The sequence below is a fragment of the Mustela nivalis genome (genome assembly GCF_964662115.1).
Source record: "Mustela nivalis genome assembly, chromosome: 16".
Taxonomy (NCBI): domain Eukaryota; kingdom Metazoa; phylum Chordata; class Mammalia; order Carnivora; family Mustelidae; genus Mustela; species Mustela nivalis.
This window is the reverse complement of record NC_139035.1, coordinates 55704744-55722190: the sequence shown is the minus strand read 5'-3', so window position 1 is coordinate 55722190 and position 17447 is coordinate 55704744. Positions and strand designations below refer to the sequence as shown.

At 37.3% G+C, this 17447-nt stretch overlaps 1 protein-coding gene across 7 annotated transcripts in view; it reads right to left on the bottom strand.

Annotated features, from left to right (window-relative positions):
• Positions 1 to 17447, bottom strand: part of SPATA17 (spermatogenesis associated 17) — a 204147-nt gene that overhangs the window by 24108 nt on the left and 162592 nt on the right. For 5 of the 7 annotated variants that reach the window (XM_082703007.1, XM_082703005.1, XM_082703002.1 and 2 more), the window contains one exon: positions 2850 to 2932. In XM_082703007.1, coding sequence (XP_082559133.1) covers positions 2852 to 2932 — 81 coding nt within the window. In that variant the 3' untranslated portion in view covers positions 2850 to 2851. Of the gene's footprint in view, positions 1 to 2261; positions 2281 to 2614; positions 2933 to 17447 lie in introns of those variants that run through there. The other 2 variants (XM_082703006.1, XM_082703003.1) reach the window with 2 other exon arrangements.

Genomic DNA, 17447 nt, shown 5'->3' with positions numbered 1-17447 from the left:
CTTTAGCAGAAAGATAGCCTGGACCAAGGCCCATCACAAAGAAGAATGTGAAAAACTTAAGGAACACGTAATGCAAGAAAGCTCACATCAATGCCAGATTAACCAGTGATTCACCTCACTTTGCTAAGTTTTCTTCACTCAAATCCTTAGACTCTTCTGCCTGGAAAGATGAATGTAGCTAAAAAGACAGCAAAGCAATTCACGCCCTTGATGCAACACAGTACAATCTGATTTCAACCAAGCCACCTTTAAGAAACTATCAAAGGTTACAAAAATGACCCATTAGTTACAAAGAAAAATTAAAGAAACTAAGAGTCATATTCTAGGCAGAGAAGAGGTTTTAAAATATGTGTGTGTTTAAAATCTAATTCACTCTCAGCAATTTCAGTGGCGGAAATCTTAGTGTATTAATCAAAATGGGCAGTGTAGGCTCTGTTTATCCTAAACACAGGCACACTATGGAAAGAAAGATTAATCTGGTAAAGGCATCACTATTCTAATCGGACTGATGGGAAAACGTAGTGTGGGTGTAAGAGGCAATGTTGGGTGAATTATAGTGAAGTGATGAACTACCTTGAAGCTGAAGCAATCAAATAGATAGCTCTAAAAATTACTATGGCATCTTTATTCAACACTTTGGTGTGAGTGTCACCGTCTTGGCCTTCTTTACAAAGAACAGAAGCACTTTGTTGTATTTGGTGAAATTAAATCTTAATAGGAGAGCCTCAGCTAAGGCTGCTACCCTTCACTTACCAAAATTAAACAGTAGACATTAATTTCCTTTCCAAGAAGGGGAGACGACATTTTGATAATATTTTCAATTTACAAAATAGTTAAAAATCCAAGAGAAGCGTTAGCAAACATTTTTTTAAATTTCTATCACATATTTCTGTCACATATCTGTGCATTGTGCACTCTTTTTAATTAAAAGTAATGTGAAACATTTGTTACTCATCCCTTCTTCTTTATAAATAATTCAGCAAGTAATTCTTTTGTCTTCAGAAAAAGAAGATAATTGTCTCTAAATTATTATGATTGAATAGAATAAAGTCAAGATGTTTTTGTAATTGGTAGACAAGAGCAAGTAGTCCCTATTGGAGTATTTTGTTTTAACACTTTGTTTTTGTCTGATTAGATACAAATTTTATAAAATGATACTACAAAGAAGTATCACCCAAAAAGGAAAGGCAATCATAATCTCACTAGCTAAAGATAACTATCATTAACATTTTGCCCTATAAGAATGTATACATATACATATAATATACAAGTAAGCACATTCAAGTGTGTTTTTATACATATATACACATTATATATGTATGTGTATACACACACCCCCACACTCACGCACCCCTTTTTTAAAGGGGTCATACTACACAACCTTTTGAATTCAGCCTTCTTTTCTTAGAAATACAAGCATTTTTCAAATTAATAAGTAAAGATCTTTGTTAACATTTTTAATGTCTTCACAGTTTTATATTTGTCTTATTTAACTTACCATATACTGAGTATTCATATTGTTCTCAACCTTTCCCCGTTATAAACAGACTGTATCTTTTCTTTTTATTATGTTCAGTTAGCCAACATATACTAATCATTAGTTTCTGATGCAGTGTTCAATGATTGATTAGTTGCATATAACACCCAGAGCTCATCACAAAACATGCCCTATTAACACCCATCACCAGGTTACCCTTTCCCCCCTCACCCGCCTCCCCTCTGTAACCCTCAGTGTGCTTTCCGGAGTCCAGAGTCTCTCATGGTTTATCTCCCTCTCTGATTTCTTTCAGGCTATATTTCTGAACTAATATCTGAAGTCATACACAAATATGAAAAATTTTATTTCCACTACGACATACTGTGAATCTCAAATACTAGATAAATGTTCCCATATGCAATGGTACTTTATACACCTTTGAAACCACAATTCTGCTTGGCACTATGTTTTTCTATTAGCTCAGAATATTTCATATTTCCCTTCCTATATACCTTTGGAGTAGTTAAGAGGTAGATACTATCTACATTAAACACACTAATTTTTGAGTTGAAGCCTCCAAAGTTGAAAGGGGGGGGCGAGGTATAACACTAAATCTACAGAACAAACATAAGCTGCTTGAATCTACTCTGTGCGCCTTCCAATGCTCTCCTGGCAGCGCTTTCCCCTCGCTTCTCCGTGCCGGCACCTGCGAATTCCTTCCAGTGGGATTTCGCATTCCTGCCTCTTTTCCTTCAGCTACAGCGATCTTGGCTGTCTTCATCTAACACCTCCTTTACATTAGGCTGAAAGTGCCAGAGCACCTAATTAGTCTTACTTTGATTCTAATCACTTCCTATTCCATGACTCCTCAACAATTAAACAGTTTTCACTGAGAGCTCCTTCTGTGATCTTTTGTGTATGTGGGTATCTCTGTTCTTCTCTCTACTGTTAACTCTGATAATCAGAGATCCTAGACACTCTGTATTTGGAATCCCCTAAAGACAACTCATACTTCAAATAACACACATACTGAAATAGTATTTTAAACTATTTTAGCTTTTGGACACTACCAATATTTTTTCACTGAGTTGTGTAAAACAATTTTATTGTATTAATTAACTTAAAGAAAAAGGCTACTTCAGATTTTTGTCAATTTTATTAATATATTTTGAGTTTTCTTTGGAGAAAATCTTTGAAAAATAAAATGTCATTTTTGAATGTTAAAAACCGTTAAATTAGAGTGAAAAATGGAGTCATATGATATATAAACATTATATCATGGTTTTAAAAATGCTTGAGAATTAAAGTCAATCTTGATTTTTTTAAATTTTTTAACATACTTTTTGAAGTCCTTCTTATCAAAAATGCGTACCTTTAGATAATTTGCCCAGCTTTTGAATATAATTTTCCATACTTTGAGAAGAGATCAAATGATGGTAATACAGTTTGGAAATCCTGGGAAGAAAAAAGATCAAAGATTACCACAGAGATCTTATTGACTTTGTCTTTCTATTATTATTTCATTATAATTTATATCATATTAAATTTCTAGACAGATACTTAACTACACTTCAAGTTTCCCACCATATCTTCAAATAAGACAAAATTGGCAGTTAATTTTTATCAGCTGAAAGCCAGAAGGACTGAAGCTTCCTCAGACACATAGCTTGCCCTAGCTATGGGTTATTAAAAATCTCTGAGCGATGCAAAGGCTAGATGCACTTACCTGTCTTCAAGAAACTCACACATCTGTACTTTTTATCTTGACCTATCAGGCCCCCACATAGCTGTGCTTTGGGGTCCTTTCTGATGTGGCTTACCTTCCTCTACATTTCCCCTCATTCAGTCTTCTTTAGCAACACTTCTGTTTATTTGGACACATTTCCTCTCTGTCTTTATACTTACAGATGCCTCCATCCAGACAGCCTCTTCTCCACTTATTTCCATGGCTCACTCCCTCCTTTTATTGCATTTCTGTTCAAAGGGGCCCTCCCACACTACCTGGATATACAAAACAGCATTCCTGAAACTTTCTATCACCTCAACTGGCCTCTATTTTCTTAATTACCCTTCCTCAATGTTACATATTTATTTATCTTGTGTCTCACATGACAGCATAAGCTTCATAGGAGTAGGTACTTTGTTTTGTAAAAAATAAACATTTGTTGGGGCGCCTGGGGTGACTCAGTCATTAAACGTCTGCCTTCAGCTCAGATCATGATCCCAGAGACCTGGGACAGAGCCCCACATCGGGCTCCCTGCTCAGTGGGAAGTCTGCCTCTCCCTCTCCCACTCCCGCTACTTGTGTTCCCTCTCTTGCTGTGTCTTTGTCAAATAAACAATTAAAATCTTTTAAAAATAAATAAATAAACATTTGTTGACCGGAATGAATCAAACAGGAAAGGTGATATACTGTGCCAAGTACCACAGCACTGATTCAAAGGAATGTTACAGGTGTTTAGAGGGGAAATCATTCTTTTAGTCAGTAACCAGAGAAGCAGCATCTGATTGAGGATAAAAATGCCCTTCATGCATGTGAAGAAGGCAAATAAATTAAAGAAGTAAAGTACTAAATCAACAGTGAATATTGCAAATAACAGTCAGACCAGATAAAGCTGTATGTGTCTCCTCCTACGGGAGTCTTTTCTCAATGGAGACGATTTGGGACAGTTTTTGCCTTTTTTCCCTTTAAGAAAACCCTGGAAGAAGGACCTCCACCCTGAGCCCACCTCTTTCAGAGAGGGTCGTACATTACAAACACACAAAACATAAAGGTACCAAAGAACACGCGAGTGTGTCTGCCGCCAGGGACCTGGCTCTCTACCCTGGCGCAGCGGAGCTCTGAACCCTAAGTATCTGTTTTTATGACTAATGCTATTCAGGCCCCAGGGGGCAGCTCACATCTGTTGCTCTGTGTTAGTGAAATGAAAGTGACTAAGCCCAAGTGACATGAAGGACAGTTATGCTGTAACAGACACTGCTTTCAAGGATGAAATGAATTTAAGTGACAAAGATGCTTAGATTAAAAAAAAAAAAACAATCAATTTGAATAAAATTCTTCCTCTTGGATAGCATAAATGCAGTAGAACTTCACATAATTGAGCATTACTTTTCTGGGGCACCAAACAGCCATACTCTTGCTTTCTTTTTATTCCAAACTGTGATTCCAGAAGTACTCAGGAATTGATACCGTATTTGCGAGAGTTGCCCTTGACACAGAAGGAATATTTTGCAACAGTAAATAATTCAAACTACTCTTAAATTTGAATGTATGAAATTTAGGTATATGTGTGAAGCATGGTAGTGATTTTTTTATGTAGGCACTTGATGAACTCAGAAACCTAGGACTGTGAATAGTTTCAGTTTTATAAATACATGTAATAATTTAAATTTCAAAAAAGTAAATGAAAATATTAAATTTATCTAAATGATCTTAGTTTAAACTTTTGATATTTATTAATTATATTTATTCCTCATTTTGACATAACATGATTCTGAATACATAAAGTAACTCATTTTTTAGATATATAAGTAAGTTTAAATTTTTGTTTTTTACATTTACTTTAATTGACAATTGCTAAAAATATATTCAAACTGTACATGCTTTAAATAGATTTAAATTTTCTTTTAAAATCTGGTTTATATCATTATTGATAATATAATAATTAAGATCTTGATTCTAAAAATAATAAAACTTAAAAAAATATAAATTAATGATTCTGCTGAAATACAAGAAAATAAATTATATGGAATACATAATTATGCATAACTTGCATGTCTTTATTTTATTACTCACCCAACCAACAGATAACCAAGTCATGGGAACAATTAGTAAATTCTGTTATCTTTGATATTTTGCCAACTTTCATTCTTAATTTCATATGATCTTGTACTTGATGTTGTTATAAAAGTATTTTTTAATTTTTAATTTTTTAAAAAATTTTATCTATTTGACAGAGATTAAGATCACAAGTAGGCAGAGAGGCAGACAGAGAGAGAGAGAGAGAGAGAGGAGAAAGCAGGCTCCCTGCTGAGCAGAGAGTCCGATGTGGGGCTCAAACCCAGGACCCTACGATCATGACTGGAGCCAAAGGCAGAGGCTTTAACCCACTGAGCCACCCAGGCACCCCATAAAAGTATTTTTATTATGACAGAATGACAGAACATATTTATTTAACAGTTAACTTGATTTGTAACTTTTCAATCATATACTACGTGGCTTCCATTGCTCTGACCTTGGGCTCTGCAAATGTCGGAGGTGGGCCTGCTCTTCGTGTGCTTAGAGGCCTATTCAACGGACCCTCAGCTGCTGCTTCTCCAGAAACAGAGGGCTCTTCCTCCAAAGGCCTCACTTTCCAAATCAACCTTGCATCTGTCTTGTAAACCACTTTCATATTCTGAACACCCTTCTAGAAGCAGCTTACCAAACTGATAGAAATGAAATAGTGTAGTCCAAGGTTTATTTACCTCTTACATTTCAGTTAGTTGTCCACACTGACCAAAGTATTCTGGTGCTGATTAGGCTTACTTTATAGTAATTCTTTCCCTTATTATGTAAGTAATTTTTTGTTTCCTTCTCTAATACCATTAAGAATGTTTTTTTTTTTATTGATGAAGTTTTCATTTGGTTATTCTCTATTCTCTGATACCCTAGACATCACCTAATCACTGACTTTTGACAATGGTGGTATTATATAGTAGAAAGGGCTCTGGCCTGGCTTTGGAGCTATTGATTCATTTGTCAAACACGTGCTGGGCCCCATGCCAAGCTCTAGCCTACCCAGAACCAAGTGGGAATCCCTGGACTACCACTTACTAGTGTTTTCAGCTTGGCTGAGGTATTGAATCTACCTGAATTTGTTTACTCATGTGGACTCTAGTTTCTGGTCCAATATGTAAAAGAGTTTGGAAGTCATTACTCCCATCATCACAACAGGAAAAGCTGAACAGATTTCAAACCAACTCTTCTTAGATCCTTCAGAAAACTGAGGTCACAGGGCAAACTTCTGCCTTGAAAGGAGGAGAGACAGGCAGGTACCAAGGTTCACAAGCTACTGGGAGCAGAAGTTCAGAAAGAGAAGTGCACCAAAGAAAGTATCACAGGAATACCTTCCACCATAACTGACAAATTTCTGGTGGCTCAGGGTGGGCCATTTGAGAGTTAAGAACTCTGAGGCACCCTATCATACTGGGGTTCCCATGCTGTCCTGAGTTTTACTACTAGGAGGCCTACCGGGTTCACACTGTGAACCTCACTCTTGCTTCCAGCAGAGGGAGGGCAAAAGTAGCCATTTGAGCTCTCTGTTCTCCTTAATAAAGCCTGTCTGGAGTGCAAATATTTTACCAGCCTGAGGGATCATCAAAGCCTGACTGATACAAAGGAAGAGAAATAAGACTTACTAAGACTGAGACTTAATCATAGGACTATGGAATTTCCCCTTCCCACAACTTACCAACTCATCATTAGGCTGCTGTGTAATAACACAGGGATCAGAGCCAAAATAACTAAAAGTCTGAGACCCCATTTAAGAGTCTCTATTTACACTCAAAAAACAAAACAAAACAAAACAAAACAAAACAAAACAAAAAAGCAGGGAGAGAAGGAAAAGGACACTGAAGAAAATTTTTAGCTTTGACACAACAGCTATAGTCAACAGTGAACAGCAACAGCCTCATTCCTTGGCAGAAAACATAAACATTCACACTGAAGTCCTATGTTCCTTAGTTCTTTCCACTTGATATATCATGTCTAGAGTCCAACAAAAAATTAAAACTCATGCTAAAAGGCAAACAACAACAAACCCCCAAAAACTAAAATCTGAAGAGACAAACCAAACATCAGATACAGACTCAGACATGCAGAAATGTTGGAATTGTCAGACGGGGATTTAACTACGGCTGATATGCTAAAGGTGCTAATGTAAAAAGATGGACAATACACAGGAACACAAGGGTAAAGCAAGCAGAGACACAAAAGCTAAAAAAGAACCCAAGGAAACACTAAAAATCAAAAATGCTATAATAGAAATAAAAAATGGCTTTGATAGATTCAGTAGGAGCTGGACATGGCTGAGGAAAGAATCAGAGAAATTTCTAAAACTGAAATGCAAAAGGAAAAGAGAACGAAAAAGATGAACTAGCAGATGCAAGATATGGAACAGATATGCAAGAACTGTTAGACAATCACATTAGGTATAACTTATGCATACTGGGAATATCAGAAGGAGAAGACATAAAGAAAAGAAGAAGAAATGTTTGAAGTAATAATGGTTAAATTTTTTCCTAAATTAATGACAGACATGAAACCAGATTCAGAAAGCTCAGAGACCATCAAAAATTTACACCTATGCGTTCATATTCTCAAAAAAAGCCAAAGGCGGGGTGGAGTGAGAAACCACCTTCCAGATAGAGGAACAAGGATAAGAATTACATTATTACATTGGACTTCTCTGCAGAAACCACGCAAGCAAGAGTGGAGTAAGAAAGTGTTAAAAGAAAATAATCACCAACCTACAATTCTGTATCCGAAAAATTATCCTTCAAAAGCAAAGGAGAAACAAAGACTTGCAGACAAACATTTCAAAAACAAATGAAGAACATCTAGGTTCTTTCCATAGCTTGGCTATTGTGGACATTGCTGCTATAAACATTCGGGTGCATGTGCCCCTTTGGATCACTACGTTTGTATCTTTGTCCATCAACAGATGAATGGATCAAGAAGATGTGGTATATATACACAATGGAATACTATGCAGCCATCAAAAGAAATGAAATCTTGCCATTTGCGACAACATGGATGGAACTAGAGCGTATCATGCTTAGCGAAATAAGTCAAGGAGAGAAAGACAACTATCATATGATCTCCCTGATATGAGGAAGTGGTGATGCAACATGGGGGCTTAAGTGGGTAGGAGAAGAATAAATGAAACAAGATGGGAATGGGAGGAAGACAAACCATAAGTGACTCTTAATCTCACAAAACAAACTGAGGGTTGCTGGGGGGAGGGTGTTTGGGAGAAGGGGGTGGGATTATGGACATTGGGGAGGGTATGTGCTTTGGTGAGTGCTGTGAAGTGTGTAAACCTGGTGATTCACAGACCTGTACCCCTAGGGATAAAAATATATGTTTATAAAAAATTAAAAATTAAAAAAAAAATGAAGAGATTTGTCACGGGTCACCCTCCTGTGTAAGAAATACAATTTCTTTTCTAAAGAAAGAAAACTTTGAAGTTATCAGAGAGAAGGAAAATGAAAGAGGTTAGAAGTGAGAAGCATTACATTACTGGGTATTTACCCCAAAGATACAGATGTAGTGAAAAGAAGGACCATCTGTACCCCAGTGTTCATAGCAGCAATGGCCACAGTTGCCAGACTGTGGAAAGGGCCAGATGCCCTTCAATAGACAAATGGATAAAGAAGATGTGGTCCACATATACCATGAAATATTATGCAGCCACCAGAAAGGATAAATACCCAACTTTTGTACCAAAATGGATGGGACTGGAGGAGATTATGCTGAGTGAACCAAGTTAAGCAGAGAGAGTCAACTATCATATGGTTTCACTTACTTGTGGAGCATAAGGAATAACAGGGAGGACATTGGGAGAAGGAAAGGAAAAGTGAATTGGGGCACAGTGGAGGGGGAGACGAAGCATGAGAGACTATGGACTCTGAGAAACAAACTGAGGATTTTAGAGGAGAAAAGGAGTGGGGAGTTGGGTGAGTCTGATGGTGGGTATTAAGGAGGACGTGTATTGTGTGGAACACTGGGTGTGGTGCATAAACAATGAATCCTGGAACACTGAAAAAATAAAAAGATGTGAGGAACATTATAGAAGAAATAAATGAAGGTAAAATAAAGCCTTTTATTTTCATTTTTTTCTTAATTACCTTTCAGATAGCCATTTTGTTCAAAATAATAATAATATACATACATTATACATAATATGTACAATATAGAAAATAGAACATAATCAGGGACTATAGTTTACGCATGAATTAAATGAATGACTACAATACTATAAGGAATGGGGTGGGGTTTGGAATAATCTGTTATAAGGTAGATGAACTACGTATGAAGCAGTACAGAGTTATTTGAAAGAAAACTTTGATGAGTATTATTTGTGTACTCCAAAGTCTAGAGCAAACACATAGAAAATTTTTTTGAATAAGTATAATTGATATGCCAAGGGAGTAGAGAAAATGGAATCATGTAAAATGCTGAATAAAACTAGATAAGCCTGGAAGAGTGGAAAGCAAAAACAAAACAGAAACAAAAGACCAAACAAGGTAACTGATGGAAAACAGCTAATAGAGTAGACATTAATCTGACTATATTAACAATCACTTTAAATGGGAATAGTTTAAATATATGAATAAAGAGGCAAAGAGACTGTGGAAAAAAACAAGATCCAATTATATGCTGGTTCCATGAAACCTGCTTTAAATGAAAAAGACACAAACAGTTTAAAAGTAAAGGGATGGAGAAGATATACCATGTTAACATTGAAAAGAACGCTGGAGTAACTATATTAATTTCAGACAAAATAGACTTCAGAATAAGGAAATTGTCAGTGATAAAGACGGGTATTTCAAAATAAAGGGGTCAATTCTCAAAGAAGACATAACATTCCTTAATGTGTATATGTGTGACTACAGAGCATCAAAATACATGAAGCAAAACAGAACTGCAACAGAAATAGTCACTGTAGTAGTTAGAGATCTCAACACCCCTTTCTAAGTAACTGACAGATCCAGGGGTAGGAAATCAGTAGGTACACAATCGAAAAGAACAGCTACCAATCAACTCTAACTAACATTTATAGACAACAATAGCTGACATGTTCTTCTCCAGGTCACATGGAACATTCATCATGATTGACCACATTTGGGGCCATAAAATACACCTCAACAAATTCAAAAGAATATACATCATACAAAGTAGACTCTTAGATCACAATGGAATGAAACTAGAAATCAGCAATAGAAAGATGGCTGAAAAATCCCCAAATATTTGGAGGTTGAACAAAATACCTCTAGATACATTTGGGTCAAAGAAGAAGCAACAAGAGAAATTTAAAAAAATATTTCAAACTAAATGAAAATTAAAGTACAACTTACCAAAAGTTGTGGGATGCAAAAAAAGGAGTACCTAGGGGGAAATTTATAGCACTGACTGAACACAGCAGAAATCACTAATTTAAATTCTCACTTTAGGAACTAGAGAAAGAATAAGTTAAATCTATAGTAAGCAGAAGAAAATAAAATCAGAGCAGAAATCAGTGAAACTGAATATACGAATTCAATAAAGAAAATCAACAAAACCAAAAGCCAGTTCTTTGAAAAGAGTAATATTGATCAACACCTTGCCAGGCTAAGAAAAAAGAGAGAAGACACAGATTACTAATATCAGAGATGAAAAATGGACCAGCAGGACTGATTCCATGGATATAAAAAGGATGATAAAGGAATATTATGAACAACTCTATGATCACAAACTTGATAACTTAGATGAAATAGACCAATTCCTTAAAAGATACAATCTAGTAAAATTCACACAAGGAGAAACAGATAACCTGCACAGGCCTATATCTATTTTAAAAAATTGAACCAATAATTGATAATCTTCCCAAATAGGCCTAGATGATTTCACTGATATTTTCTACCAAATAAGGAAGAAATGATACCAATTCTGTTTAAATTATTCCAGAAAATAAGAGCAGAGGAAGCACCTCCTGATTCCTTCTGCTTCATCTTCTATAAAATGGAGATACCTGTCTCGCAGGGTTGTTGTAAGGATTAACCAGGATAAAATATCTGGCACTTAGCACTAATTTTTTCCTCCCCTTTTCCTTCAATGGCTAAAGTCTATTCATAATCTACCTATTACGTTCTTTATTTATTTCAAATTAAATAAATTCCATAAGCTCCCATGAGAAACTACTTATGGAGCAGTAACGAAGTGAAGAAGGACTCAGAAGATTTTGATCATTATCCCCATCAGTAAAAATATCTTGAGGGCGCCTGGGTGGCTCAGTGGGTTAAGCCGCTGCCTTCAGCTCGGGTCACGATCTCAGGGTCCTGGGATCAAGGCCCGCATCAGGCTCTCTGCTCAGCAGGGAGCCTGCTTTCTCCTCTCTCTCTGCCTGCCTCTCTGCCTGCTTGTGATCTCTCTCTGTCAAATAAATGAAATAAAATCTTTAAAAAAATATATCTTGAACAAGCACTCTGAATATATGTCTGATTGTTTGTTTGTTTGTTTAGTTTTTATTTATTTATTTATTTTTAATAAACATATAACCTCTTTTTATCCCCAGGGGTACAGGTCTGTGAATCACCATGTTTTACACACTTCACAGCACTCACCATAGCACATATCCTCCCCAATGTCCATAACCCCACCCTCCTCTCCCTATCCCTCTTGCCACAGCAACCCTCAGTTTGTTTTGTGAGATTAAGAGTCACTTATGGTTGTCTCCCTTCCAATCCCATCTTGTTTCATTTATTCTCCTACCCCCTTAGCCCCCCGTGTTGCATCTCTACTTCCTCATATCAGGGAGATCATATGATGGTTGTCTTTCTCCGAATGACTTATTTCACTAAGCATGATACCCTCTAGTTCCATCCACGTAGTCACAAATGGCAAGATTTCATTTCTTTTGATGGCTGCATAGTATTCCATTGTATATATATACCACATCTTCTTTATCCATTCACCTGTTGATGGACATCTAGGTTCTTTCCATAGTTTGGCTATTGTAGACATTGCTGCTATAAACATTCAGGTGCACGTGCCCCTTCAGATCACTATGTTTGTATCTTTAGGGTAAATACCCAGTAGTGCAATTGCTGGGTCATAGGATGATTATTTGTTTTAAATTTTACAAGTATAATACTGTGATAGCAAAATGTCATGTTAAACAGTTATACAATTGAGGTAAAACTTAATGTAAGTAGAAATTCTAACATGTTCTGCCTTCAGTCCTGTGGCTCTTCTTGTGTATGTAATTGTGGACCCCTCTAATACAATGAGTAAAGCATGACTTAACCCTGTGTTATGGTCTCACCTGGGCCTTTCACTAACATCTGAACATCTACAGTGTGTAAGTACCATGCTAGTCAGCATGTAACTTAAACTTAGTTGTAACTGAAACTTAGTGTCTTCCCAGGAGACCTCACAGGCTAGTGGGAGAGTCAGACAACAGGCATTTATAGTTGTGTAGATAAACAGGCATTGAGTTTTCAAGTACCTACACTCTCTATTCCGTAACAGAAAAAATTTTCACAAATTCTTTGTCACTTTTTTTTTTTTAATTTAAAACCCCAAATTCTTACTTGGCCCTAGCTAACCAGTAACCGTTACCTATGGTATAGCAAAAGAAGAATATGCCATTAAGAAAGCTTTGGTTTGGGAGAAAATCTGGTGCTGGTGTTTAAAATTTGGTGCTGGTGTTTAAAATTTGCCTCTGATACATGAAATAGGCCACCCTGTCATGGGAAACTTTTGAGCTCGAGAAAACCACCTGCACAATACTCATGCAGTGTCACTTTTTAAAATGGGGGGAGTGCTTTTCTGAAAAATAACCTCATCAAGAAAAACACTGGGGACAGTAATTCTAAATCCTGCCATAGCCTTTGCTTGCCAAAACAGACAGCTTTTGCTATTAGGATGCCCAGCCAAACACAAATAATCCACTGCTAAAATGAGCTCCTTGGGACAATTTAGGAGTCTTTGGAAGTGAACGGCTCTTTGAGCTGGAATGCAGCCCAGGTCCATTTTCAAACCCAAGTCAAAATGACAAAGAGCAAATTTCCTGGGCCACTCACCCCCTAAGTGTAAGATTACTTTAGGTTGGCAGCTGGGCTGTTTATCTAGTTATTTAAGGTTTTCACCAGATACTCACAACTGAGTACTTAAACAACCTGCTTCAGTGTTGGTAAGCAGGACAGTCCCGATAACATTACAGCGCACAAAATCTCCGAGATTGGAAGGACAAGACAGAAATCAAAGGTTATACATATACTGTTCAACTTAAAATATTTTTTTAAATATTCAAATAATAGCTCTAAAGCATTGCAAAGATTTTTCTTAGAACTTAAAAAAAGGGGGGGTGCAAAGAACTTTTAGCTGAATACTAAATTCATTTTAACTGAAAATACTTCCTGAATGAGACCACAATTAAGTCTAGTTTGCACGTAGAATTTTCCATAGTCTTCAAATGAGAGTTTGTAGGCAGGCTTAAAAGATAGCCTGGCATTATTCCTGTACAATCAAACTTTGCTCTCATTACATGCGGAAGATGTTATGATGGCAAGAGTATTTCTAGTTTTGACAAAAGAGTATGGTTAAAAGAAGGAGTGGGGCACCTGGGTGGCTCAGTGGGTTAAAGCCTCTGCCTTCGGCTCAGGTCATGATCCCAGGGTCCTGGGATGCAGCCCCACATCGGGCTCTCTGCTCGGCAGGGAGCCTGCTTCCCTCCTCTCTCTCTGCCTGCCTGTCTGTCTACTAGTGATCTCTGTCTAATAAATAAATAAAATCTTAAAAAAAAAAGTTGTAGGAGTTAGTGTCTTCTCCCTGTTCACTCTGCAGTTTCAGGAAAACATCTTAAAGTGTTCTCTATTATTTGTGTTCTTCTCAATCCCATAGTGTTAGAATTTATCATGTTATTCTTTCAATTAAACCATTTGTTCTCAAAGAAACCATTTCTAGCTGACCCCAACTTCATGATACATTGTCAATCTGAATGTGGAAAGAAAACCAAGTTCATGTGTATATTACATTATGCTTAGCGTACCATGGGTGGTATTTGCAACTGTGGTTTGAAAACTTATGATTTCTTCCCTGAGGTAGTATTGCTTTGGAACCAAGCTGCCTGAGTTTGAAATCCAGCTTCATTCTTAAAAGTTCTGTGATCCTGGACACCTAATTTAACCCCTGCAATTCTTATCTCATTTGAAAGAGATAAGATTAAATAACATGAGAATAGTAACACTTTACTCATAGTATTGTTAAAATGAATGAGTCCATACAGATAAAGCATTTAAAACAGTGTCTGGCATATAGCAAGGACTTGATAAGTGTTAGCTATTTTCAAAACTAAGAAATTCTCGGATACCCTAAAAAGTGGGGTGGGTGGAGGGAATAGTTAGTTGTGAATGAATAACCTTTAACAGCTGTTTATTCAAAGGTTATTTATATCTGACTTTGGTATACACATTCCTACGTTTCATTTCAATTGGGTATATCCAAAATCTAATATTATATATTTGAGTTTCTGCTGAATCTTTTTCCATTTTTATATACCTTTCTTCTCGGCGGATATATCTTTCTTCTTAGCTACAGTTTTAATAGTTTTATCTGTTTTCTTTTATTTAGTTCATGCTCCTCCTCCATTGTTATAGCCTTGGTTATAAATGCACAGGTGGGAAATGGCAGGCCAGATATGTAAAGTGAAAGGTACGTAACGGAGTTTCTTGTACGACCAGTTCATTCCATCATGGTATCTGTGTATTACGGCCACAATAAGAGAGATATAGGATGTAAAGATCTTATCAGAAGGAACAGATCAAGATATAGAAATATATTTGTACATATAAAATGTGGCCTTATCCACTTAATTTCAACTAAAAACAGTAAAAATGTCATCTAAATAAAAGTCTCTGAAATGGAACATCCAACTTGATATAATGTTGGTATTCAGAATGATCTGCGTAGCTTTTTAGTTGGTTTGGTAACAAAGCTAATGATACCAGGGTAAGAGGTTCCAAGAACATTATTTTCATATAGAAAGACAGCCCATTTTAAATAGAGGGAATGCTGTATGAAGCTGGCACTAAAGGAAAGTTCGGGCTTGTATATGGTTAGTGCACTGGAAAATGGGCTGCAAAAGTATTCAGAGAGAGTATTGGAATGGCTTACAGAAAACCACTTACAGAGGTGCCTAGTGGCACATTTGGTTGAGTGTCAGAGTTTTGGTCTGAGCTGAGGTCATGACTTCAGGTTGTGAAATGGAGCCCCGTGTCAGCTCTGTGCGCTGCATGGAGTGTGCTTGCGATTCTCTCCCCATCTCCTTCTGCGAACCGCCTCTGTGCCCCACCCCCATGCCCTCGTGCTCTCTCTCAAATAAATACATAAATCTTAAAAGAAAAAAGAAAAGAAAACCACTTAGAATGGGGAGTAAGAACTGAGACCAGGATTGTGACATTCTTAAATACTGCATGCTTCTTAGTAGGAAAAAACTGAATGCCTCTAGATAATTTGGTACTTGAAGACAATTCTCAAGAGGGGAAATAACTGCTAAAAGACAGACCACATGATTTTCACAGTTGTATTCCCCAGGTTTAACACAGTGTATGGTAGGGGCTTGGTAAATATTATTTGGCTGAAGGAATGACCGAATGATAAAGACACAGCCTTGGGGAAACCACAAATCTGCTCCAAGTGTGAGCCTTCTAGAATAGCACCTCTTCATCCTCTCATTCAACCCTGTCACTCTAGAAGCCAACAGGAGATGGAAACTATGTGCCCAGTTCTCCATCATCAAGAGAGTCCTTCTAAAGTCCCCTCCACCCTCTGGAATATTCCATTTTCCAGCCAGGAGATGCTATACCCAGGTCCATTAGTATCTTCAGTAATCTGCGTCTAAACGTGTTCGGGAAAGAGAGAAATCAGGAAGACAGAGAGAAGGAGAGAGAGTATGTGAGAGAGAGAGACAGAGAAAAGAAGCAGCAAAGGAGAAAATATAGAAAAAGTGAGTAACATACTAATCTGTGAGCTCTATGGTAAATGGACATGAGGGTGTATTTGTCTTGTATACTACATCACCAGCACCAATAGTGTCTGACCCATCAGGACTCAATAAATCGTGACTGAATGGAAATACAAGACTTCTCATTGTGACTCAGTACCATTAGAGTGCCTGACCCATCAGGATTCAGAAATCATTACTGAAAGGAAATATAGGACTCTGTTTTGCAAAGATGATAATGCTCAGATTTCCCAGGAAATATCCCAGAGCAATGTATACCATGATGACTTCTTTATAAGAACACTAACCATTGATCCTTACTATTCAGATTCCTTATTCACAAATTTACTAAAATTCATCTGTAGCCCCCAAATCAATACCCATAGTACTTTCACAATCACTCACAGATACAAGCAGAGTGGAAAAAAGTTGAGTCCCCTGAGACACACATCCCAGCTGACCTGCTTTTTCATTCCAGCTCTCACTCTGTAAGTAAGTGTCCCCTTGCACTCTAATTTTAGTACTACCTTTTTCATCTTTTGTGTAATTTCACTGTTTAAAATGAACCTCCAAGGGACACCTGGGTGGCTCAGTTGGTTGGACGACTGCCTTCGGCTCAGGCCATGATCCCGGAGTCCCGGGATCGAGTCCCGCATCGGGCTCCCAGCTCCATGGGGAGTCTGCTTCTCTCTCTGACCTTCTCCTCGTTCATGCTCTCTCTCACTGTCTCTCTCAAGTAAATAAATAAAATCTTTAAAAATAAAATAAAATAATATAAAATGAACTTCCAAGCACAGGGCTGCCTTGCTGTCTAGAGCTCCTGGGTGTCCTTGAGAAGAAAAGATGTTTGTTAGCTAACCTGCACTCAGGCAGGACTTACAGTGCTGTTAGCTGGGAGTTAGATGCTAATGAATCAACAATATAGATTTACTTAGTTTCAACAGAAACACACATAAAACAATGTTATGTATTGGCTAGTTGACAGAAATGTTGACCACAGGCTCTCAGGAACCTAACCCTGTATTAGGTTCAGGATTCACTGACTCAGTGTTCATGCGGACCTTACTACAGATCATGACCACCTCAAAGACAAGAATCTACCGAGTGCCTCCTGCATAGTCAAGCTCTATCACAGCGCACTGACTGTTGTGTGGACTTCTATATTCTCCAGAACACTAAAGATACCATGCCTCCCAGGGCACAAACTATGCTGAATGAACAAA